The sequence below is a fragment of the Esox lucius genome, chromosome 20, assembly GCF_011004845.1.
Source record: "Esox lucius isolate fEsoLuc1 chromosome 20, fEsoLuc1.pri, whole genome shotgun sequence".
In the NCBI taxonomy this organism is placed as follows: Eukaryota; Metazoa; Chordata; class Actinopteri; order Esociformes; family Esocidae; genus Esox; species Esox lucius.
The window spans coordinates 19,200,895-19,226,841 of record NC_047588.1 but is presented as its reverse complement, the minus strand read 5'-3'; the positions used below and the strand labels follow the sequence as shown (position 1 = coordinate 19,226,841).

The window sequence follows — 25,947 nt, the reverse complement described above, 5'->3', positions numbered from 1 at the left end:
CAATTTCTGAGACTTATTTATGAAATTTAAGGGCTTTAAGAAATTACGAAGTGTAAGAGTAAAAACAGAACAAAACATTTCAAAAAGATAAAGGCATTTGTAATTATTATTTCAAAGTGTTGAAGTGATATGCCAATAGTTACTGAATGGAAAATAAATTGACTTAAATATTGGTTATGTTTACAGTGTTGTTCCTGCTCAACTCGCTGCCATTTCTTATGGGTCACTAATCTTGTTGTAATTGCAAATTGCAGTATTTTAAAAGACAGGTATTTGTCAGTTTTTGCTTTTAATTGATCAATAGAAAATGAGTGCATTCACCAATATAACCATAGGACTTTACTACAGACATGACGTTGCTTTGCCATCTAATCAGGACATTCTACCAGATACACCGGAAACACACCAAAATCCTCCTGACTTTCATTCAAAAGATAAAGTGATTATGCTCATTAGCTTCAAAGGAGGCATTCCTAATCAGCTGATGGCAATGCCTTTGCGGCATGGCTTTAGTGTATTTTTATTATGGAAGCTGGATGGTTTAACAGCGTATGCTTAATGACTGAAACTGCCCCGTCCCACTCACCAGCCTGTCTGTCTCTCTGCCCTGTCCCACTCACCAGCCTGTCTGTCTCTCTGCTCCGTCCCACACACCAGCCTGTCTGTCTCTCTGCCCTGTCCCACTCACCAGTCTGTCTGTATCTCTGCCCCGTCCCACTCACCAGTCTGTCTGTCTCTCTGCCCCGTCCCATTCACCAGCCTGTCTGTCTCTCTGCCCCGTCCCACTCACCAGTCTGTCTGTCTCTGCCCCGTCCCACTCACCAGTCTGTCTGTCTTCTTGTCTTTCTGGCCCATCTCACTCTATCTGTCTGTCTAACTATCTATCTGCCTAATCCAGCAAACCTTGGATGTTGTAATTGATCATTCTGGCAGTCTGTCTCTCCAAATCCTCCACTACTCTTTCTCTTGCTCCGTATCCCCGCTGGCTGCTTTGAAGAGGCAGTAGATCCTTCATCCCCCTCTCCTGGTGCCAAGACGGATAGTGTTGGAATGTGTCCGGGTAAACAGTTTGTGTGTGTGTTGGCTGGGCTGTTTGAATGAGCTATTCTGACATTGTATCTTATCTGGGGATCTCACCACACCATGGAATTCCTCTGTCTGTACAGTATGGTGGGGATTCCTCTTCAGTTTTTTTCATTTCATCCAGTGTTTGTCTCTAAACAACCAGGAGGGGATTTTAGATCAGTTTTTGAAAGCTCTATGCTCTATGCTGGGTTCTTTTTGTCTCTCTGCCTGTCTCTGTGTTTCTCTGCCCCTCATCCCACCTCTCTCCCAGTGTTTCTCCTGTATTGTTTAAAACAAAGACTCAACAACCCATGTGCTAAAATATCCCAATTATAACTCATGGCTTCCGGGTGAAAAAACGCCATGACGCTACACCAGCCATCAAAGTGTTGCTTGTTTTTACATTCTTTATCCCAAATGGCATGCTGTTCCCTATATGTAGTGCACTACCTTTGTCCTGCACTCTCGGTTTAAATGAGTAAACAGCAAAGGGAATAGAGTGCCATTTGAGACTGAGACAATGTCAGTGTTTCACCTCAGGGAGTTTCAGCATCCCTGTTCTGAGGTTGTGACCCTGACATCAGCCTTGTTCTCCCAGGTTTTTGGAGGGGCAGAACAGTTAGAACCAGGATACTGCTGTGTGAAATGGCTTTTAGCCCCTCTGACAAGCCCAGCCGGTGTTATCAGCCAAAGCCTGAGGGCTGTAACAACGATGAAGGGGGTGTGGGTGGGTGTCAGCTTTGGTTTCGGCTAGCCCAGACTCCACATTAATCAGGCCATCAGGGGAGTGGTAGGTAACCTAGCAATAAGAGCGTTGGATCAGTAACCCAAACTTTGCTGGTTTGAACCTGTTAGCAAACTGGGTGAAATATGTCAGCGTGCCCATGAGCATGTTATAAGATGCAATCCTCTGTTTTTGCCCACTGTCTGTAAATCTGGTGCTGTCAAGCTAAAAGGATCCTGAACGGTGTGTACTATGTCATGTATTTACTGATTTGTGCCCCAAATAATTGAAACCACTCACTTTCTAACTGAATTTCATGACTGAAGTATGATGGGGATTCTACTAGATTATGCACATACAGAACAACATATACATCCAGCCCAAAATAGGAGGTTTGAACTTGTGTTTTGTGAATCGCAAAAGTCCCAGACTAGATATTTAACCGTAATTGCTCCTTTAAGTCACTTTTAATTAGAGCAACAGCAAAATGACTCAAATGTAAATCGGGAACTGTATGAGTGGGTTTTTCTTAATGCTTAGCTTTGCACAACACTGCTTTCTCTCTTAAGTATCCCATCCTTAGTCCTTTCCCTCTGTTTTCCTCCTCGCAAGTGAGTCATTCTCTCCATCCATAAGCCAAGGTCCCATTTTTAACTAACACTTACTCAATATTTCTCAGTCAGGCTTGAAAATATGGAATCCCCCCCACATCTCGCTGCTACTGTCCTCCTTTCTCTTTGTCTTCTCCTCAACCCTTTTCTCTTCTCCTCTCGCTCCATTATTGAACCGGGTAGCAGTGTGGTAACGTCATCTCTGACTGCTGTGAGAGTAACACAGTGCCGTCACATGCTTCACTGCCGTCCCCCGCCTCTCTCCTCTGATCCGGCAGGTTGTGGTGAGACATTGTTAATTGGATTCAGGGAATGGGTCTGAGGCCCTTGTGTCACACTGAAACTCTACCACGAACCATCAGCTGCCATCCAAGTGTTATAGGTTTATATTCACATTAACTTGCCAGTTCTACTACAGGGTTATGACATGCATGTAGTAAGTCATTATGATATCCACTCATACTAGATATATGTATCTAACCTAGACATATGGCTCTATACAGTTGTACTAGATATCTTACCTATACATAGATCCCTATACATTTGAAACATAATTCTTTCAGTGTGGATGTTTTCACCAACACTAATGACATGAGACTGAAATATATATGACAAGTTCTTAATTCTAATTCATTGGATGGACCTCCCCAGGTTCTTGTTAGGGCACATCTCCATCCAGGACAGGGATCATGGAAATGGGGAGAGCAGCAATGCTTGGCCAGGTGTAATCCTCTGTTTGAGGCCCAGAGCAGAGGGTTTCCTGAACGTGCACCGACAAGTACAGAGATATTACTGCCTGGGAACCAAAACAGTACTTTTACATCAGCAGAAAGTGAGAGTGTAACTACCTTCCTGTGGAAATCTGTGTGAGACCTACTATACTGTGGAGACTAGAAATGCGGACTGAGCTTGTTTGATTGATCAGTTACCTTCCATGATAGCTGAAGGCCTAACCATAGAGGAGTTTCAATTTGATTTGGTCACACTGATTGAAGACGTTTTGAAACATGCAAGAGTGTTAATATTCAACATCCATGGTGTTTGTAATTACTTAACAAATGTCTTCATATGGCTCATATGGCTTCATATAGATTCCCCAAGCAAGACAACCTGAACCTGTGGTCATCAATCACCATGGTCTCTGTCTGCACTGCTGTGTGACATGCTGAAGAATGTGCTGTCGTAGTTCTGCAGCTCCTTGGAGCTCTGAGGGAGCTTGAGTCAGTGGACATGATCCCAACCATGAAGGAGAGGGGAGTAGAGGGGAGGCCAGGGAAAGGGGAAAGGAAACTACTGGAGAAACTGGTTTTAGTCCCTTAATGATTGACTTCCAATTGGCCTCAGTTGTGTAAAAAAGGGAGTTTATTACTTTCTTTACTCAGGATTTTGGTTAGGAACTGTCAGAGGCTCCTGTCAGAGATTTCTGCAAACTTGTGTCAGGGAAGCTTGTTTGTATGTTTGTCATCCACGCAACGGTCTAGGCCTCACTGCACTTTAACAGACTTCAGTGGGAAAATTCTGAAGGGAAGCTGTCCTACTGAGTCATGCTACATTTTTCCAGGAAATAAATTTCTCTAACTTTTAGACTTTTTAAGAATGACAGATTTTCTCTTACAATCCTTTTCCACTTTATCTTTCTCTGCTTCTGCCTCTCTGTATTTCTCTCTCCTTGTGGATATATTTTTGCCTAATAAGCTGAAATAGTTGCTCAAGATCCATGTCTCAGTTTCTCTCTCCCTGTATTTCACCACCTATTGTTACTTTTGGGCCTTTTTAGATCATCCTGCTTAATCCTTTCAAAATATGTTCAAATTCTAAAGTTCTGAATGGTACTTGTTCCTGCTGACTGGTATTTCCTGGTATTTGTGAAGTGTCAACTGATAGAAGCTGGTGGATGACTGTACCACTGACTATACCGTCATCACAAAGCATACCCAATACAGTCATCACAAAGCATACCCAATACAGTCATAAAGCATACCGAATACAGTCATCACAAAGCATACCCAATACAGTCATCACAAAGCATACCCAATACAGTCATAAAGCATACCCAATACAGTCATCATAAAGCATACAGTCATCGTTTCCACACAGGTGGCTTCATTCTCAGTGTGTCTGTTGTCTTGGGAAGATAACAGCAGAGAGGATCGGTATCTGCTGTTAAAGGACCATGTACCACACAGCCCCTTTCCGGACCTGAGTCAGTATCCTGATCGATTGGCCATAGGGTCAGCATGAGTTTCAGAGGAGTGGCTGTTGGCAGAAATAAGGGGTTAATAATACTGCTTTAACACTTGGGTGACTGCTTTAACACTGGGGTTTTCAAACTGCGGTCCCCGGACCCTCTGGGATCCAAAATGAACTGCCAGGGGGGCCACGAAGCAATTAAACATTGTTTTAATTATAGGCCTTTTCTGAACATGAGTTGGGTAATGTAAAAAATATTTCAGGCATTGCCGACAATATTACATCATTTTAGAATGTAATAGTATTTTTAATGATGATGCATATTGTAACTGGGATGGCCTGTAACAAGGTGTTTTTCTCAAATTGGTTATGTCATTTTTGGACACTATGTTAGGCCCACAGCAGTGATGTTTATGTCTTTGTCACCAGTCTACTGCATTAAAGCTAGAAATGACTTCCCCGCCACTCCACCAAACGCTTTATGCTAGCTATACTAGCAGTTCTTAAAAATTGGAGGGAACGTTGAGACAATTACATCACCTACTGAAACTGTTTTATAAATCTAGACATTTACATTTCCAACCCAAATCCTAACTTTTTTGCCAAGTTCCTTCATGTCTGAATCATATTTCATTTCCTAACGTAAGAGCTCTTTCCCTCATTCACTTCCACATTGCTCCTTCATTCTCACTCACTGTTTGTTGTGTGGGAGAGGGACAGCTGTTCATCACTGTTCATTAGCACTGGGGATTAGTCTCAGTAAATCATGTGAGTGGACAGAGATGGCAGTTGGATAACAAGACACAGTAGATATGTAGGTGGTCCTAAAGCTCAGCATTGTGTTCCTCTCACATCTATTAAGTAGCTCCTCCCCAAACTCTCTCGAATGGTAGCAGACTTGTTCTTCAGTAATATTTTTGATGAAAGACTAGGTTGGATTCCAGCCCATGCACAGCAGCACATGTGCACCAGAGACCGCCACGAAGTAGTGCTTACTACAGAGATGGACTGTGCCTTTAAAGTCCTAACGCACACTGCTCCTTTTGGTGAACCAATCACTTTTCACAGAGATGATGCACATCTGGCTAGGTTGTTTAAGTTCCCAGCAAATTCTAAAATCTGTGATAATGTGGTCCATATTATGGACAGGCCCTGCCCTGCCAGAATTAAAACAATTCCTCATACTTCCTTCCAAAAAGCATAGCTAGCAATACAGTAGTTCATAGTTGAGTGTGAGTGGACTTGATTGCTTTCTCTCTCCTGTTATCCTCTTCACACTCCATTCACCTTCCTCATTAACCTACTGGGTTGCAGATCTAGCTAATAAGAAGCAGCTAAAACATATTTTTCTCCTACTAACAGTACAACATTTTTGTGGGATTTTTCATATGAAGTAGCAATGACTGGATGGTTATGATATTGTCAAACTTTTAATGGAAATTATAAATTGGTGAACAAAACGTCTTTTGAAAAAATTACATAAATTGTAAAACCAAGGTATTCAACATCTCTGTTGAATACTGTGTTATGGATTGTGATTGGGATCACACTGGTTGCCGCGGTGACTATAGGCTTGTTGACATAGTGGACTGGCCAGCGGAGGGGGTTCTTAGCTCTTGTTCTGCATTCTTAGGGTTGCTGTAATCCACTAAGGGCAATATTTCAACATGGCGTCATCTGGCACTGAAGACACACACACTTGGGTGTTTTGGGTGCATTTTCAAAACAAGTCGTCTACTGGTCTACACACTCCTGCTATCTCTTGCTCTCTTTCACACACACACACACACACACACACCCTCTCTCTCTGCCTCTTGGAACACTTGCACCCTGAATCTGTTGCCTAGCGCCTGTCTCTTGTTCTGGACAGCTGCACTGGCTGGCTACCCCTGAAATCTCCACTGTGACATACATACACCCACTCACACACACACACATACACACACTACTGTGTCATTCATGTCATCTGGAATGCTGTCTCACTACATCCTTTTCTCCCATTCTCTATGCCTACAAATCCACTTTTCCTCCCAGCCTTTGTCGCTCCTCTCTCTGTCCCTACAGCTGTGTGTCAGCTGTTGGCTTGTGCCGGCATAGTCAGAGAAGAAGCAGAAACACACAGGGCCTACAGGAACTCTAAACCCTCTCCCCTACCAACTGTCTCCCCACCCTGCCCCCCTCAGGGCTACTGGACATTTGTGTTTGTGTGGTACTACAGCACTCAGTTAAATGTTTAGAAGGGACCACTTCTTTACCATTGGGGGTACTGCCTACTGGACAAACACTTTGTATATTTCATCTAATGAACATCCTTCTGCCATGTTTAGGCCTTTCAGGCCTTGAGGAGGAGTTTGTAATTTATGACTTGGAAAGAATGATAAAAGATTAAGTAACACAGACTTCTGGCTAGGTAAATTTTGCTACCATTGATTAGTTAATTTATTGTGCAACATAAAGTATCTAAACAAAACCAATATGCACTGGGCCTTTGGGCTGCCAACAACTAAATCAAGTCTATTGTTGACCAGGGCTTGGCCTGGAAAAGACAGTGCTAACAAATCTGAGTTCTGTCATGAAGTGTTCCTTCACAGTGAATAACTTTATGAGAATGTTTTCTTTATCAGATTGATTAACAATGGGATGTGTTGCAAAGAAATAGTGAGCAGCACAGACTGTTTAAAAGTGTCTGTTGGAAGGAGTTTTCCACACTGATCCTTGCTCTATTTAAACCTGAGGAGTTATTGGGGTTTCAGTCACGTGAGTCCTCAATTTGAGTGAAGCACAGATAAAGGTGCTGTCTACTGTCGACTGAAACCAATCCAGACTGATTATAACTTAGCAACACTCTCCCTTCCTACTCACTTGTTCAGTCTGCCATTACACAAGAGAGAGGATTCGTGCTCCCATTATTTTCAAATCCTTGCCTTCTCTCACTCCCTTTGTCTTCAACAGGTATGCCTGTGGTTGTCAGCGGACCTCCGGACAGGTAACCAGGTGTGTCGCTTCTACCATGGCAACGCCAGCGCTGCGGCTGGTGCCTGTAGTCGTGGTTACTATTGTCCTAGTGGCGCTGTCGGCTGCGGATGACCACGAATGGCACTTTAACCCAGGTGAGAAGTCAAAGGTCAAACAGACAGGAACCACATCAGATTCTTAAGATTCATTAGTTCCAGGTGGTTTTTGAATGCTATGTGTTTTTAATTTCCTACAAAGATAGTTAAAATGAGATAGAAGACTGCTGCAATTTGAGTCACAACAGGGTAACAGACAAACATTGGTGATATTAATAATGTTGCCTCCTATAACCCCCCCCCCCCACCCCCCACACACACACACACACACATTCAGTGAATTTCAAAAGTATTTGAACCATGACAAATGTTTTGTATTCCAGCAATTTAGATTAGAAATTATACAATTACTATGTCTATATCGAATCAACCTTTTATAATAATAAATAGGAGTCTTCAGGTCAGGCTTGGTTCAGGCTTGGTTCTAGTACATCAGAGAAGGCAGTATACATAAGATCCTACTGGATACCAGATAGGACCTTCTGTTTAGCCCCCATTGATAGTTGGGACTGACCAATGATTCACCCCAGAAAGATCCAGCCAGGCAGGACATAGCTCCACCCTCTTCACCAAGTAGAGTCCAAGACCACCCAAGGGACACTAACAGACCGTCAACTACCCTGAGACAAGGCTGAGTACTGCCCGCAGGGTTCCCTCCCACTGCCCCAGAGATCGCAAAACAGGACAGAAAGATCTCATCAGTGACTCAAACCCCTCACGAAAAATACTGTACCCCTAAACCCATTCCCAAGCACTTCCAACTAAATGGTCTAGTGGAAGAGTCTGTTGTTGTTGCCCTTCATTGGTCAATAAGAACTGGGAATATACACACCAAAACCAAAGGCTTAGACCACACATTGCTAGTAATGCCCCCAAGTGATTTATTATAAACACCAGATTCAACCGCTAGGGCTTCAATGCCTGATGATTAAGAGCTGAGGGTTGAGATGTTCTGTTTATAATAAATCACTTGGGATCATTGCTAGCAATGTGTGGCATTATCCTTTTGTTTTGGTGTGTGTATTCTTCTTTAACTCCAGCACCAGCAAAACGTCCTTGGATCTACTACCGTTAAATTCCTTACTTTATAAGACCACTCCCACCAAGTATGTGAAGGAAAAGGAGGAGTCCGGTAAACACAATGTTGTGAACTGGTCAATTGTAATTGCTTGTTTGAACTGCTGGAAGAAATGAGTTCTACAACAGGAACACTGGCAGGATTCAGATATTATATGGGATTCATACTTTAACTATGAAATTAAACAGCAGAAATATTTTGGAAAAAGTTACGGCAGATCCTGTGTGCTAAATGACAAATGCATTTAACCAAGAGTGAAACACACTGTACTGAACACTGTGTGACTTCCCTCAACACCACTGTTCAGAGAATCATTCTGTCCCTAATGCCAAAATCGAAATCAGAATTTACCCTGCTGATTAATGTGCTCTCCTGTCTATCTCATGGTTGTCTCCTTCCCTCTCACATCCACCCATGCAGCTCAGTGCCGTTATGCCTTGGGAATGGAAGACGGCACCATCCCAGACTCTGACATCACAGCTTCAAGTGCCTGGTCAGATTCTACTGAGGCCAAACACGGCAGGTGTGTGTGTGTTTGGTAAACGTCAGGCAGCTGGCCTGTGTAGGGCCATGTCAGCTGTTATAGTAGCTTATCTCTGTGAATGTTCTGCTTTCCATGTTTGATTAACTGTAAACACTTTGATGCATTTTTGTTTCTAGTACCTCTGTGATTGACTGTGAGAGAACAGAGGATTCAGTGTGTGTGTCGCAGGTTCTCTGTTGATATTATGTGTTGCCCTAGGTTTGTATCTCCCTACAGTTGACTGTCAGTGGTCGTCCAGTTTCAATCCCATAGGACAAGACCATTCAATTAGAATACTGTGGCTCTCTATAGCACAGTACACTACCTAAACAAAGTTTGTTACTCCACATTCACTAACAGACAGCAAGACAGAAACCGACAGTGATTCTGAAACAGTTTCCATGTCTCTCCTTGCCTGCTGTGTCTGGCTGGGACTGTTGGCTGAGTGTCAGTCCATGTGGAGGTGATTAACCCAGAGCCCTTTACAGAGACACCGGGGGGGGGGCGTTGTTTAGAGAATGAAGACTGGGTTAGAAGATAGAAGCACATAGGGTGATGGAGACATCAGGATGGAGAATGAAGGCTGTGCTGTCACTAACTCAGTAGAACCTTAGACGGGCGGAGCTCTGTTTCCTGATGGAATGTCCAAAATATCCACTAAGTTTAGTGTTTCCAGGGCACTAATCTGTAAAACGAATTCTTGGCCGATGCAGGGAGACCTGGTGTGCCCTCCCCCCTCCCTCAGTGATAGGGTTCTGAATGGTTGGTTGTTTGTTTGGGTTGACTCAGTGGGATCAGAATGAAATGAACTGTAACCATTCCACATGTTAACAGGCATATTTGGCCTTGGTATTGAGGGTGGTTTGTATGTGGCCTAATTTGGTTTGCTTCATTTGGTTGGCTTGTGTGAATGAATCCAACTGCCGGTGACTGGTTTTGTCTTGGTCTTACTGTGGCGACTGGGCTCCCTGTAGGATGTATGTGTTGCTATAGTTAGAATGATAGGCATTCTTTCTGGATCCTAGAATAATCTAGTTCTAATATCCATCTATTCACTATCCATGAACCCTTTCCCCTCTTGTCCATCCTCTTTTCATTTCACTGTGTCACTGTTTCTCCCTTGGCACCTCCATCTCTTCCCCCATCTGTGTGTCTCTGTCAGGTTGAGTACGGGAGCGGGGGATGGTGCCTGGTGTCCTTTGGGAGCAGTCTTCCCCAGTGCTTCAGAGTACCTCCAGGTGAGATCGATAGAACACAGGCCATTTCTCTATTATTAGCGGTGCGTCCTCTCTGGACTCAGGTCATTGGGTCGGACTTTGTTTTATGCTTTGGATGGGTTGAGGGTCATACATCAGGTTCTCCTTACTCCAGGTGGACCTGCGCTCACTGCACTTCCTGGCCCTGGTGGGTACCCAGGGTCGCCATGCCGATGGGCACGGCCAGGAGTTTGCCCGCAGCTACCGGCTCCGTTACTCCCGAGACGGACGATCCTGGATCACCTGGAAGGACCGCTGGGGGCAGGAGGTGAACACACCATCGTGTGTGTGTGTGTGTGTGTGTGTGTGTGTGCGCGTCTGTTGATTTATTGCCCCTGTTTCTCTTATACACCTTTTGAGGTATGCTCTGTCACTGAGTAGATCACCTATATGATGATGTATTCATTTGTCCTGTTTTTTTTTCAAGTCCAAGATTGCACTAGTTTCCTAAAGCCTAATATTCACTACCATTTCTGAATTCCATTTGGCAGTTCTCTTGATAATCTCCCTCCCGTCTGTGTCCCCCAGGTGGTGTCTGGGAATAAGAACACCTATGATGTGGTTTTGAAAGACCTGGGCCCTCCTATTGTAGCCCGCTATGTCCGGTTCTACCCCTTGGCAGACCGGGTCATGAGTGTCTGTCTACGAGTGGAGCTCTATGGCTGTCTGTGGAATGGTGAGTCACACACACACACACAATACTACTTTTTGGGGAGTAGGAATTTGATTTGTTCACAAGAATGACATATCGACCAGCAATTACACTGATTGTGATTTTGTCTAGGTGTCCAATATACTGTCATTTGTTAATATGTTTGGTCAAGTCGTGTCCCTTTGGTTTATTTTTATAATGTTTTCTGTGTTGAGGTTTTGTTGCTGAAGTCTCATTCCTTATTTACTACATTTATAGACAGGAATTGTATAATGCACAATTACAGAAAGAGAATGTGTTTTTATCATCGTAGAATTTACACATTTTATACAATTATCAGAGTTATTTTTGTGAGCCTTGCTATTAAAACAGAAAGATAGATTTTGTATGATTTCATTTGCATGTGTAGAAATTAGAAGCATCATCAGAAGCTCCATGTTTGGATCTCCCATTGCTTCCCTATCAGATGGTTAAGCATCAGTCCTGAAGCACTACTACCAGAACTCCGCCTACATACATTTCCCAACATTCTCACGTCATATTCCAGGGTTTCAAGCTAGAACAATGCACCAGAGTATAGTGTGGTAGCAGTGTGTTAATGACGCAGTCCTCCCCGTCTCTGTCAGATGGCCTGTTGGCCTACACGGCTCCTGTGGGTCATGTGATGCACCTGTCTGGCTCACCTGTGTACCTCAACGACTCCACCTATGACGGCAGCACAGAGGCAGGGTAAGTGTGTGTCTTTTACCAGCTCTGTGGGAAGTGTCTACTGGTCACCTGATCTGCCGGGTTCATCCGCCCTGTAGTTGGGCCCCTAGGCTGTCGCTGTAACAGAATACGGGTTCTGAGTCAAACCTACCTGGTGATGAATGGGGAAGTAAATAAAGGAATGTGCATGTAGCTAACCCATATCCTCCGTGGTCTAGAGACCCACCTTCACCCCTCCCATCTGTCAGCAGTGCCCAGGGCCTCTTGGAGCCTTAGTGAGCCAATGAAATCCACACCAAACAAGTCCTTTTCCCAAAGTTCATTTTCTCTCCACCTAATCGAATAAGAATGAAATGATCTGGAGTTGGGCTTTATTTGTGTAGAGAGTTGTACAGTTTCCGGACTTTATTGTCCAGGGATGGGGGAAAGGCAGGACGGGATGGAGGGAGATTCACGTGTGCCTTTTTAATAGGGCTCAACTGTTTTCCTAACAGTTTGACACAACCCAGACCTGTGTATACCAGATGTGTCTGTGACAAAACTAAGACATAACAGGGTGTGTATGTGTGTGTGTGTGTGTCTATTGGAAAAAAGAGACGTAGAGGTGTGTGTGTGTGTATATATATATATGTCTGCATGCGGTTGGGTGGGTGTTTTTTTAGCATGTCATGATTGGTTCCCCAATCCGGTCCTTCAGTGGCCCCAACAGTACACATTTGCATTGTAGCCCCAGCCAAGCACAGTTGATTCAACTTGTTATCAGGCCCTCGTTGACTTGAATTGGGTGTGTCTGTCCAGGGCCTCATTAAAATGTGTGCTGTTAGAGGTACTGGAGTAGGGAACCGGTGCAGTGAAGTATACAGTGTCTGTGTATTGATGTACCGAGTGTGTTTCAGGGTCCAGTTCGGAGGCCTGGGCCAGCTGGTTGACGGTGTGTTAGGAGGAGATGACTTTACAGAGACCAAGGAGCTGAGGGTGTGGCCGGGTTATGACTATCTGGGCTGGAGCAGAGAGGCTCTAGGGCAGGGCAGTGTCCAGATCGAGTTCCACTTCCAGAAGACGCGCAGCTTCCACACCATGCAGGTACGGGTTTGGATGTCTTGTGCCCTCTGTAATTACTTTGACAATAAGCCTCCAAAAGTATGTTGCAATATATGACATCATTTTATACAATGCATGAATATCTCCCAGTTAGTGATGTTTTGTTACTTGTTATATAATGAATTCTCCTGCTTCCCATGTCACTATGCCCCCTTGAGGGAACCCTTGGCCTGAGTACTGAAGCAATGCAGTAATGGTACAGCCTTCTTGGTTAAATCAGCAGAAATACACTTTTTCGATATCACTATCAGGACACCAATTTTTGAAAAAATATAATGAAATATACAGCTCTGGAAAAAATGAAGAGAACACAGCAACATTATTAGTTTCTCTGGTTTTACTATTCATAGGTATGTGTTTGAGTAAAATTAACAGTTTTGTTTTATTCTATAAACTCCTGACAACATTACTGCCAAATTCCAAATAGAAATATTGTCATTTAGAGTAATTATTTGTAGAAAACAACAACTGGTCAAAATAACCAAAAAAGATACATTGTTTTCAGACCTCAAATAATGCAAAGAAAACAAAAAATTCATATTTTTCAACAACAAAATACTTTTTTTTTTACTTAGGAAGAGTTCAGAAATCTATATTTGGTGGAATAACCCTGATTTTTTATCACAGCTTTCATGTCTCTTGGCATGCTCTCCACCAGTCTGTCACATTGCGGTGACTTTGTGTCACTCCTGGTAGCTCGGCGTTGTTTGATGGCTTGTGACCATTCATCTTCCTCTTGATCAAATTCCAGAAGTTTTTAATGGGGTTCAAGTCTGGAGATTGGGCTGACCATGACAGTGTCTTCATCTGGTGGTCCTCCATCCACACCTTGATTGACCTGGCTGTGGCATGGAGCATTGTCCTGCTGGAAGAACCAATTCTCAGAGTTGGGGAACATTGTCAGAGCAGAAGGAAGCAAGTGTTCTTCCAGGATAACCTTGTATTTGGCTTGAGTCATTCGTCCTTCACAAAGACAAATCTGCCCGATTCCAGCCTTGCTGAAGCATCCCCAGATCACCAACGATCCTCCACCAAATTTCACAGTGGGTGCGAGACACTGTGGCTTGTCCAGGTCTCTGTCTAACCATTAGACAAGCAGGTGTTGGGCAAAGCTGAAAATGTGACTCTTCAGAGAAGATGACCTTACTCCATTCCTCTACGGTCTAATCCTTATGGTCTTTTGCAAACTTCAGCCTGAAATGTATCATTCAACTCTTTTGTCTTACTGAATATATTTTTTTTAATTCAAATTACCTTTGAGGTACTACTTGCACTGTTTTGCCATCCAACTGGTCCTATTGCAAGAGGATAGTAATGACCACAGCAGTGGTTTTTATACTTTTCCTTGTTAAATTTGATTTGGTTCAGGTAATAACCTAATCAGTACCTCATTAAGTAAAATGAGGTGTGCCTGTGTTGGAATTTAACAGACACTGGAATGGAATAGCTGCCATACATTTAAGACATTTTGGAGTGGTCTTTTTTCCAGAGCTGTATATATATATATATACAGTGGATATAAAAAGTCTACACACCTGTTAAAATGCCGGGTTCTTGTGATGTAAAAGAATGAGACAATGATAAATCCTGTCAGAACGTTTTCCACTTTTAATGTGACCTATAATGTGAACAATTCAATTGAAAAATGAACTGTAATGTTTGAAGGGGGGAAAATAAGTGTGCACACCCTTAAAGTAATGCTTTGTTGAAGCACCTTTTGATTATTTTTTGCTAACAACATTTTTCTTTTAGCTAACTCAAACCTGGCCATCCTGTTTTTAAGGCTAACTAGCGGTTTGTACCTTGTGGTTTAGCCTCTGTAGTTGGCTGGTAAACCCGGCTGGTAAAGTCTGGCTGGCAAAAGTCTGGCTGACAAATCCACACCTACCCACTGGTGGCTTGTTAGGCTGTTTTTCAAATCTGAGCAAATCTGAGCAACAGTGTTTTCACTCTTCATTGTGAGGCACCAAACTGTTATTTTTAGTAAGTTAAAAAGTACTGGCTATTATTTAAATTTCTTTCAGCCTCATAATTGCTTCCTTGACCTTCTTCTAAATATCTTTGCTGCTCATGTGGTGACAGGAATCACTTACCAGACACCAAAGTCAAAAACAAAGCCTAGAATCAAGACGTTTCATTGACACCTCTTAAATGTCTACACAAATGATGTGACGGAGCACACCTAACTAACCAGAAACACGTCAAGCCAATTGTCCCAACAGTTTTGGTGTCCTGAACTCAAGGAAGTGTGTTCACACGTTTTTTTATTTCTAAATGTGGAAATGGTACACAGATACACTGAAACTAGCTGAAGATCTATGCTTTAACATTATAGAAATTGTTTGATTTAAATTCCAAACTTTTGAGAGCCAAAAGAGGGAACTGTTAATGCAGAAAAAGATATTCCATAACCTTCAGACATTTAGGCAAAGGGTTACATGTTAGCTTTTTGTGTTTTAGGTTGACATTAGGGTTAGTAGAAATGTGTATTTGTGTGTGCTCCTCATGTCTTTTTGAGTCTTCTTCCCTAGAATCCTAGCTCACAGACTATAAAACAATAACAATGATGTTGACCAACATTTCACAACACAATAACAGCCATCCCATCTCTTTCCAATTATGTGGCTAGCCGCAGTTCTATTGGCTAAAATTCTCCTCCCAGTCCCACCATCCAGTTAGCTTTGTTTGCTGATGTCGTTCATCATTGGGTTGTTTGTCTGAGTCTGGGCTCAGGGTGCCATTAGGTTGCATCACTATCTTTTTGTGTGCTTGTGGTTTCTCTATGATGAAATGCTGTGCTGTTATGTGGGGCGGTTTGGGACTTCAATGTCCTGTGGACTGGGTACAGTCCCGGTGGAATGTTGGTTAGGGCTGGGATTTGGGGATTTGGCTCAACTGAAAGCACATGATAGAATTAGATTATCTAGGGGACTCCCAAAGGATGCAGCAGTACAGCCATTGCCTCACAATACATCAGCGTCATTGGAGCCAGGTGTTCAAATCCTGGCTGTGGCATACTTCTGGGAAGTCGTGCGTCTGCAGGCTCAGTCTTGGTTGTTGGCCAGTTAATTCGTTCTCCTCCAATTCAGGAATGTAGGTGTTGGGGAGTACTTTTTGTGATAAGAAGCAGAACAACTTGTGCAGGGTGCACGTCAGAGAACAAGGGGCTAAAATCACAGCACACGTTTTATTAACACAATACAATTACATATAATAAAGAATAAAAGAGCTTAGTATGGGATCATTATTGATCACTGTGAAATCCCAGTCTAGGTGCAAACCATGAGGAGTCTGTTTTGAGCTTTTCAGTGTTTCTCATGGATTGTCCTATGCTATGGTGTTCACAATGAGGATTGTTAAACTTTCCCAGAGTTTACCCAGTCCACTTGGAATGCTGCAACTAAGCTATCTAAAGCTTAATAATTAACATAGGTATTTTCCTAACCTTCTAGTCTTTTTTCCCCAATCCGGTTCCTGATGTTATTTCTGATCAATGGTTTCCTGCCCTAATCTCAGCTCCCATACACGCCTGAAGGCTTGTATAACTATAGGAACCTGAATGGGACAGGTCCAGGTCACCTGAAGGGTGGAGCACACCCATTATAACTATAGGAACCTGAATGGGACAGGTCCAGGTCACCTGAAGGTTGATGCACACCCATTATAACTATAGGAACCTGAATGGGACAGGTCCAGGTCACCTGAAGGTTGATGCACACCCATTATAACTATAGGAACCTGAATGGGACAGGTCCAGGTCACCTGAAGGGTGGAGCACACCCATTATAACTATAGGAACCTGAATGGGACAGGTCCAGGTCACCTGAAGGTTGATGCACACCCATTATAACTATAGGAACCTGAATGGGACAGGTCCAGGTCACCTGAAGGGAGATGTTTTCAAATGTTCTCCCAATACAGGAACATTTTGGCCAATCTGTCTTCAGGCCAGTTAATTCTGTTTTCCTTGTCTTCAGGCCAGATGGTTCTTTAACCTTGATTATTTAAACCATCAGTTATAGACATATTTTTAACCAGTTTAGAACCGTTTAAATTAATTAAAAAAGGGTGCTGTGTGATGTACATTTCAGTCAGTAGGAAGGACCACATCATACTCATTTGAAGTACATTCCACTTAGGACCTGAATCTGTGCTGAAAGAATGCAACAGTACAACTAAATCATTATAAAATTCAATGTGGTTTTCTCATTATTTTGGATTTTTGTTCTGGGGTCTGTTTGGGTTTGTGAACCTGTTTTGTGGCAGAATTTATCAAGTTTTGCTGCAGTATGCATGAAAAGCATTTACAGCCCCCCAATTCAGTATCTATCAGAGATTTAATAAGACTTAAAATCAATTAGTGTAAACTAATCAACTAGATCAATTCATTTTAAAATATTTTGTAGCTCATTGCAGGTGGATGGTGCATGGTACAGGAATAGTTTTTCCCTACTTCAGTATTGGTCTTAGGAACCGCCATCAAAAATAAAATGTTGGGAACACACGCACATTTATCATTTATCATTATACCAATTCTTATTGGGATGTCAAGTTGTATGTTCTTTTTGATGGTATTGCAGGCCCTTGCCCAAATGCATTGCATTTTGCTACCCTGTTCATATATTTTCATATCACCAGCACCCCCTCAAAATATTTATTCTAAAGTTCCTGATTTGGTGAATCATTCTTGTCCTGATATCAAACTCCCTGCTGCTGAATGTTTTTTTGAGTTGTTTTTCAGCTTTGTATGAGTCTCTCCCCCTTACTCACCCTCTAACTGTGACAGCACCCTCTTTTTGGAGAATCAAACGCCTTTATTCTATACCAACTGAATTTTGTTCTGCCCATAATATCTCTGAAATAACCATTTTACCAGTTAGGATGTGGTGTAATGAGTCTTCTCAAGTACCCTCAGTGTCCTAGCACCGCTGTTTAGGAACCACTTCGCAATGAACATTGTCAAAATGAAGCAGCAAAAAGAAATGTAGTAGGGAAAAAAACATCAGAAATTCTGTTTTCAACATACTAGCCAACTGTAACTGTCTATAAACATATAGGTGGAACCTTTTTTCTCCCATGCCTGTAAAATGGATTCTCTAATCAATCCACTACTCCTCTTCCTTAACTTAACTCCGGTCTCCTTATATGATATATGATATATGATAAGTCATCTCCTCCTGCTCTGTTAAATGTTCCTGTCTCTTTATCCTCTGTGTAAACTCCTATGTAGTTATCCTCTCACACTTTGTCTTTCATCATTACGCTCCTTTAGATTCATAGCTGACTCACAATGGTGGCTGAAACAGCCACCATCCAGTTTGCACGTGTCCTTTTATTCATGCATTACAGTAGTGTCACTAGTCATTGTTATAAGGTGATTCATATCCGTCTCCTTTCCTATGTCCGGTCCTGCCGCCCAGGTCCACAGTAACAACCGTCACACCCAGGGGGTGAGAGTCTTCCGTAAGGTCGAGTGTCAGTTTAAACCTGGCTTGTTGCTCCCCTGGTCCTCGCCCCCTCTCTTGCTGGCCATACCCCTGGAGGACCTGAAAGACCCCTCCTCACGCCCCATTTCCATTCCGTTGGGGGGTCGCCCCGCCCAGATCCTGCGCTGCCAGTTCACCTTCGCTGACCGATGGCTGCTCATCTCGGAGATCTCCTTCTACTCAGGTACACCCCGTGTAGATCCCTGGATTCATAATTTATTCTCAGAGACAGTTGATATTACTGGTGTAGATAATACTGGTGTAGATATTACTGGTGTAGATATTACTGGTGTAGATAATACTGGTGTAGATATTACTGGTGTAGATATTACTGGTGTAGATATTACTGGTGTTGATATTACTGGTGTAGATATTACTGGTGTAGATATTACTGGTGTTGATATTACTGGTGTAGATATTACTGGTGTAGATATTACTGGTGAAGATATTACTGTTGTAGATATTACTGGTGTCGATATTACTGTTGTGGGCTGTATGTAGATGATGTGCAATTTGCGGTCTACAGTGCAGTCCATAAGTATTTTGTTTTTTTGGATCTGTGCGTAAGCAAGTTGGATTTGATATGTATGACACAGTAAGAGTTTGGTCAGCTTTCATTTGCGTCAGCTTTAATTTGAGGGTATTTCCATTCCATGTACTGTGTAGGAATTACAGCCTTTTCCTTACATACCCGCCCTCCACTACCCTCTTAGTCGTTCTTTCATATATAATGTGCTGGAGTACAGAGCCAAAACAACAGAACTTCTGTCACTGTACTTAACGTTCTGCTCATCTGTGTATTTATTATAGTATTGTAAATACATGTCTGTCTCTCTCTCAGAGCCATATGGGGAGGGCGTGGACCCCATGGACAGAGGCTCTGTCCTTCCTGCTCCACATGCTCCTCCAGCTCCTCCAGTCTCCACTCCTCCTCCTGTCATTCAGTCCTCCGTCAGTCCCATCCTCCACCACAACTCCTCGAACTCCACTAGTGATCCCTCTGGTGAGTTAGCCCTCCCACCTCCCCTTCTTATCCCCTCATCCTCTCCTCTCGTTCTGCGTCATCACCCATAAATCGTATCCCCACTCAATGTCATCACCCTTCATCTCCTGTCCCTGTCATAATTCCCCTGTAGTACGCCTGTCCACTCATCCCTCTCCTCCCCCTTGGCACCTCCTGGCACGTCATCTTTCCCAGTTCTAGTCTCCCTGTGTCTTGGATCTGTCCTGTTGGGATGACTCTCTCTAAAGAAGTGGCAAATCATGCAGTGACAAGAAAGCAGCTAGAAGCAGTCCCTACACCATCCAGGGGCTTTGGATAACAATAGGCCATGTGTGAACGGCCTTGTCTCTATCCATCACACTCTGTTAAATGCCCAGCCGCAGTCCATCCTCACATAGCAGCCATTAACACTACGTCTAGACAACACGTTTATCATCCATATGGAGTTTGACATCTCATATGCTACATGGCATCATGCTGAGATGAACCTTATTCCTCCTCCTCTGTCTGATCAGTTTGTCTATCCCTAATTCCTCTAGAACCCCCCAACACCACCCCCATGATGGACAACACAAGCAACAGCACACTGTCAGGTGAGGTACACACAGATAGATGAGGTAAAAGAAAGAATAGACACATTGGAACTGTTTTTGATGACATAGAGTACAGAAAGGAGGGATGCTGGGTGGTTTCAGTTGTGGCTCTGACGGATGACTACACACCAACAAATTGTTTTGCACAGTAGTACTTCATGTTGACGAACACGGTAGTACCTCATCATGCTGACAAACACGGTAGTACCTCATCATGCTGACAAACACGGTAGTACCTCATCATGTTGACAAACACGGTAGTACCTCATCATGCTGACAAACACGGTAGTACCTCATCATGTTGACAAACACGGTAGTACCTCATCATGCTGACAAACACGGTAGTACCTCATCATGCTGACAAACACGGTAGTACCTCATCATGCTGACAAACACGGTAGTACCTCATCATGTTGACAAACACGGTAGTACCTCCTCATGTTGACAAACACAGTAGTACCTCATCATGTTGAGAAACATGGTAGTAACAATGTAACCAGTGTGGAACTAACATAAAGATCCTAAAAGTACATAACCACAGAACAGTCCAATAAAAAGTATTTTTGAATTTGTGAGTGGGTTCAGCTACAGAGTGGAGATATTTCTCTGTCTTCATGGCTGTGCTTGGGGTGGATGTGTTGATGTGTGCGTTTATTTCGAAAGGGAGAGATAAATGTATTGTTGAGACTGATTTGCCGTGTAACTTGGATGTTTGAGCTGTGTGTGTTGGTCAGGATAGGTCTGCTGTAGTGTTGTTTTCCTCCAGTCCGCCACATACACCATGATGCCAGTGTTTCAGTCATGTGTTCAACACCCTGAGGAATCCTTTCTTCAGCTCATGTGACTGTGGCAGGCTCCCAAATGACATTCTAGGCAGTGCACTATGTCAGGCCGTGGTCCTCTCCTGACAAGTAGGGCTCTGTGAAGGGAATAGGGTCCTGTAGCCCGTTGCCTTTAGAATCAGAAGTGCTGCTCTCGTCCAAGGTCATCTGGATCAGAGAATACATTCTGTTCACAAGACCAGACCTAAGGCTTCCACAGATCTCCCCGGCATGAGCATATATACTGAACACACACACACACACCAAAAAACACCACACCAGACATTCAGTGTGCTTGATGAAAATATTTGGGTGTGACCCACAGATGGACAAGTTCTCAGAGGCTCCCTCTTAACTAAACAGTGCTAATACACAGATTGGACGGCGTATTAACGGTGGCTCAGCATACAGAAACACACACAAACACAGATGTTGTTATAAAATCCGTCCTGCACACCTAAGGCCCACAGGTCCCATTCCACACGCCTCAGACCAAGTGTATTAACGCATTGACTCATTCATTACTCCACAAGCCCCCCCCCCCCCCCCCCCACACACACACACACACACACACATTACATACATGCTTCATTACACTTCTGTTGTTTTCAGAGGCCGACTTCGCTGCTACTACCCCGAGGTCAGGCCTTCCTGTGGCCAAGCACGACAGCAGTAACACAGCCATCCTGATTGGCTGCCTGGTGGGCATCATCCTGCTGCTATTGGCTGTTATTGCTGTAATTCTGTGGAGGCAGTACTGGAAAAAGATACTTGGCAAGGTGAGGAGGAAAGACTTTCAGCATGACTTTCAAAATGGCTGCTACATTCTTACGTTTACAGTGGATGTGTTTGTCTGACTCACCTCTCCACTCTTGCTCATATTCAGTCCAGAAGAGTGTGTGTGTGTGTGTGTACTCTAGGCCCAGGGGGTCTGTCCTAACTCTCTGTACTCTAGGCCCAGGGGGTCTGTCCTAACTCTCTGTACTCGAGGCCCAGGGGGTCTGTCCTAACTCTCTGTACTCTAGGCCCAGGGGGTCTGTCCTAACTCTCTGTACTCTAGGCCCAGGGGGTCTGTCCTAACTCTCTGTACTCTAGGCCCAGGGGGTCTATCCTAACTCTCTGTCCTCGAGGCCCAGGGGGTCTGTCCTAACTCTCTGTACTTGAGGCCCAGGGGGTCTGTCCTAACTCTCTGTATTCTACTTCCAGGGGATCTGTCCTAACTCTCTGTACTCTACTTCCAGGGGGTCTATCCTAACTCTCTGTACTCGAGGCCCAGGGGGTCTGTCCTAACTCTCTGTACTCTAGGCCCAGGGGGTCTGTCCTAACTCTCTGTACTCTAGGTCTGTCCTAATTCCCTCCCTGTCCTCTCTAGGCTCAAGGTGGTCTGTCCTAACCCTCTCCCTGTCCTCTCTAGGCCCAGGGGGTCTGTCCTAAATTCCTTCCCTGTCCTCTCTAGGCCCAGGGGGTATGTTCTAACACTCTCCCTGTCTTCTCTAGGCCCAGGGCAGTCTGTCCAGTGATGAGCTGCGTGTTCATCTGTCTGTCCCCTCGGACAGTGTGGTTATCAACAACACACACAGCTACTCCAGTCGCTACCAACGCATACACACCTTCCCAGATGACAGAGAGAGGGAGCGCTGTGATGGAGAGGGAGAATACCAGGAGCCCAGTGCCCTGCTGCGACCACGGGAACACACAAGACAAGACAGCACTGGTAAACACAGAGGGAGAGACTGTTTGACTGAAGGAATGTGACAGAAACATAGAGGGGTGGACTGGTAGATTGGTAGGTAAATAGGCAGGTAGGTGGGTGGATACACGATAAGATGGATACTCTGATAGATGGATACTCTGATAGATGGATACGCGGTTAGATGGATCCACAGTTAGATGGATACTCTGATAGATGGATATGTGGTTAGATGGATACTCTGATAGATGGATACACAGTTAGATGGATACTCTGATAGATGGATATGTGGTTAGATGGATACTCTGATAGATGGATACGCAGTTAGATGGATACACAGTTAGATGAATACTCTGATAGATGGATACTCTGATAGATGGGTATGTAAATAGGCAGCTTAATAGGTAATGGGCAGCTTAATATTGGCAGCTTAATAGATACACAAACACTGTGGGATTCTTAGTTGGCCTATTGTGAAGTACAGACATTATTGAAATGTGGAATATTTCAAAGCCTTCAGTTTATATCACAATTGGTTTATTTGTGTGTTTGTGTTAATGTTGTGAGAACCTCTGGGGCTATAACCGCTGTATCCATAAGCCAACTTATTTTGAAAAGGAAAGGAGAGGGAGTGAAATGTAAACATGCTAAAGTAAAAAAAAGAAAGATAATTCTCAGAACCCCACATTATGCTAGCAGGGCCTGCAGATGGACAGATCCACACACACGAGAAAGACACAATGATCTATTGTTCACTGACAGGAAGGAAAAGCCAAGTAGGAAAAGAGAGAGGGCACAGCATGGCAGGAGGCTGCTTTGCTTTCTTTACTAGCTGGGAGATTGAAACACTGTCAGTATACGGAAGAATCAGCTTCTTAAAGGATCATGATTATGTTGAAACACTGTCAGTAGAGGAGTCAGCCTCTAACAGGAATATGATGATGTTGACAGAGTGTCGTAGAGGAGTCAGCCTCTAACAGGAATATGATGTAGAAGAATAAGCTTGTGACAGGATCAGGATTCTTTTCAAACAGGTTCATTAGAAGAGTCATTTTCTAGCAGAAATGTGATTATGCTGAATAACAGAAATATATCCTGACAATGTACTTTGTTCCCCTTGTGTTGTGGTGTATGTTTGACCGTTGCCTGAGTTGATTAACCTGCTTAGTCTTTGCTATGCTGTTCTCTTCTGTTCCGTTCCGCTCTGTTTTCATGTTGTTACACCTCTTCCCTTCTTTATCATAACTGGTATGCTGTGTTTCTAATGGTTCTTGTGTTGTTTTGTGTGTTGTTGTTGTTGTTTGCCTTGTGTGTTTATTGTTTGCCTTGTTGTGTGTGTGTGTGTGTGTGTTTTTTTTTATATATATGTGTACTGTATGTGCCTGTGTGTGGTTTGTGTTTGGTTCATGTTTGTACTGCCAGCATTGCTGTTAAACAACCCAGGCTATCACGTCCTCCTGTCAGATCAGAGACAGCATGGCTCCTCATGGCCCCTAACCATCCCTTTGACCAGGGACTCCTCTCACCTTATGGAGAAGAGCCTCAATAATGAGGCCCAGGGTAAGAGCCTCTGACTGGGGTTAGATCCCAGGATACACCCCCAACCTGGAGCTCCCTAGAGCAGGAATTCAACTGTCTGTGGAAATAACACCTTTGGGCATGTGTTCGATTATAAACCATTTGTCCAGCACTCACTCATTGCGTCAACACACATTTTGTGTACTGTTTTTTAACACGATATTAACAAAATAATTTGTCTCAAAATGCTCAAGAGTAGATGAAGGCCTGGGCCTGGTTCTCTCTCAACTCTGTTCCTTACACCCCCCCCCCCCCAGCCTGTGGCATGGACATGGAGAAAGGTTTTCCCTCCCCCACAGAGGAGCCTCCCCCGTACCCCGGCGCCCCTCCCTACCCGGCCCTGTCCCCCCCCAGTGTACCCCACTATGCTGAAGCAGACATCGTCAGCCTGCAGGGCGTCAGGTAAGACTGGACACCCCCAACCATTTACCTGACAATCTGGAGTCTACCTGTATTACACATTGTTTGTAGTTATGGAATTACTGGGGCTGGCGAGTTTTAATCTTCAAATGATTAATTCGTATTATTTATCACACACCTCTCACTGTGTTTAAGCTAGAGACACGGATCAAACGTCAACACTTTCAGTACCTTCATGACCAGGTGGCTTGCTTACAACTTTTTGATAATCTTTTATACATTTCTTAATTTTTTAAAAAACTTTTACATTCTTAAAATTGACATTGACTTGGATGGGATTTTGTTGATGGGACTCCTTTATTGACTTTATTGGGTTACTAAAAGTATCTCTTTCGCTTGAACCATTCAAGCTAAAGAGACCAAACCAACTTTGTTTTACATGTTTAGGCATGGCCAACTTAAAATGCTGAAATGTGTATGATAATGTAAGTTAAGTACTTCTAATATTTCTAAGACATACAAAAAAAATTATACGTTTATTCTTGCGGTTTTGACACTTCAGTACATCAAAAGACTTCAAATACTTCAAAGACATCTGGTCCTTTTAAAAGGTTCTGAAACATCAGAAGATTGTTGACTTCCAATACTTCTTAAGGTGTACTAATGTATCGCCCAAAACCTTAGAGCCTTGAAGCAAGCACCCGTACCTTTACTTGCAAAGTTCAAGTCTGGTTTATTTGTGTTATTGCCTTGTGTTGTATATTGTCTTTTGTATTACTGTTGTATTGTTTATTTACTGCAGTATTGCTGTAGTATTTAGCCATTTTTTATAAGGATTTGATGTAATGTGTTAAGTGATTTTAAGTGAGGTTTTGCTGTGTGGTGTTAGTGATTTTAAATGAGGTTTTGCTGTGTTATGTGATTTTAAATGAGGGTTTGCAGTGTTATGGGATTTTAAATTAGGTTTGGCTGCATATAGTTAGTGATTTTAAATGAGGTTTTCCTGTGTGTTGTTAGTGATTTTAAATGAGGTTTTGCTGTGTGTAGATAGTGATTTTCAATGAGGTTTTGCTGTGTGTTGTTAGTGGAAACAACACATATGCCGTGCCAGCCCTGAGCTCACCCAGCCCGACAGCAGCAGACTGCTCCCCCCTGCCTGACCTGCCCAGACAGTGTCTGGTCTTCAAGGAGAAACTTGGGGAGGGACAGTTTGGAGAGGTGTGTAGTATGCGCTAGTGTATGTGTGTGCTTGTAAGTGTATACTGTGTTTTATAATGTGTGTGTGTGTGTCTGTGCTTCTATAGGTGCCTGTTTGTATGAGTGTTTTAAACTAAAACACACATAAAATTTAGCCTTTAAAGCACGTACTATTTTCTGATCTTTTGAGACAGCTGTTGTTGAACTGTTAGTTGGTAGTCTTTCCTATTGCCTTCTTCC

General features: G+C 43.4%; 1 protein-coding gene across 4 annotated transcripts in view; it reads left to right on the top strand.

Moving 5' to 3' along the window:
• ddr1 (discoidin domain receptor tyrosine kinase 1) overlaps positions 1–25,947 on the top strand; it is a 39,050-nt gene that overhangs the window by 9,855 nt on the left and 3,248 nt on the right. The window contains exons 2-16 of one of the 4 annotated variants that reach the window (XM_010885235.5): positions 7,543–7,700; positions 9,160–9,262; positions 10,425–10,500; positions 10,634–10,786; positions 11,047–11,194; positions 11,797–11,899; positions 12,775–12,961; positions 18,400–18,649; positions 19,307–19,468; positions 20,008–20,061; positions 21,495–21,661; positions 22,380–22,596; positions 24,037–24,132; positions 24,408–24,552; positions 25,596–25,728. In XM_010885235.5, coding sequence (XP_010883537.2) covers positions 7,601–7,700; positions 9,160–9,262; positions 10,425–10,500; positions 10,634–10,786; positions 11,047–11,194; positions 11,797–11,899; positions 12,775–12,961; positions 18,400–18,649; positions 19,307–19,468; positions 20,008–20,061; positions 21,495–21,661; positions 22,380–22,596; positions 24,037–24,132; positions 24,408–24,552; positions 25,596–25,728 — 2,094 coding nt within the window. In that variant the 5' untranslated portion in view covers positions 7,543–7,600. The other 3 variants (XM_010885234.5, XM_010885236.5, XM_020041232.2) reach the window with 3 other exon arrangements.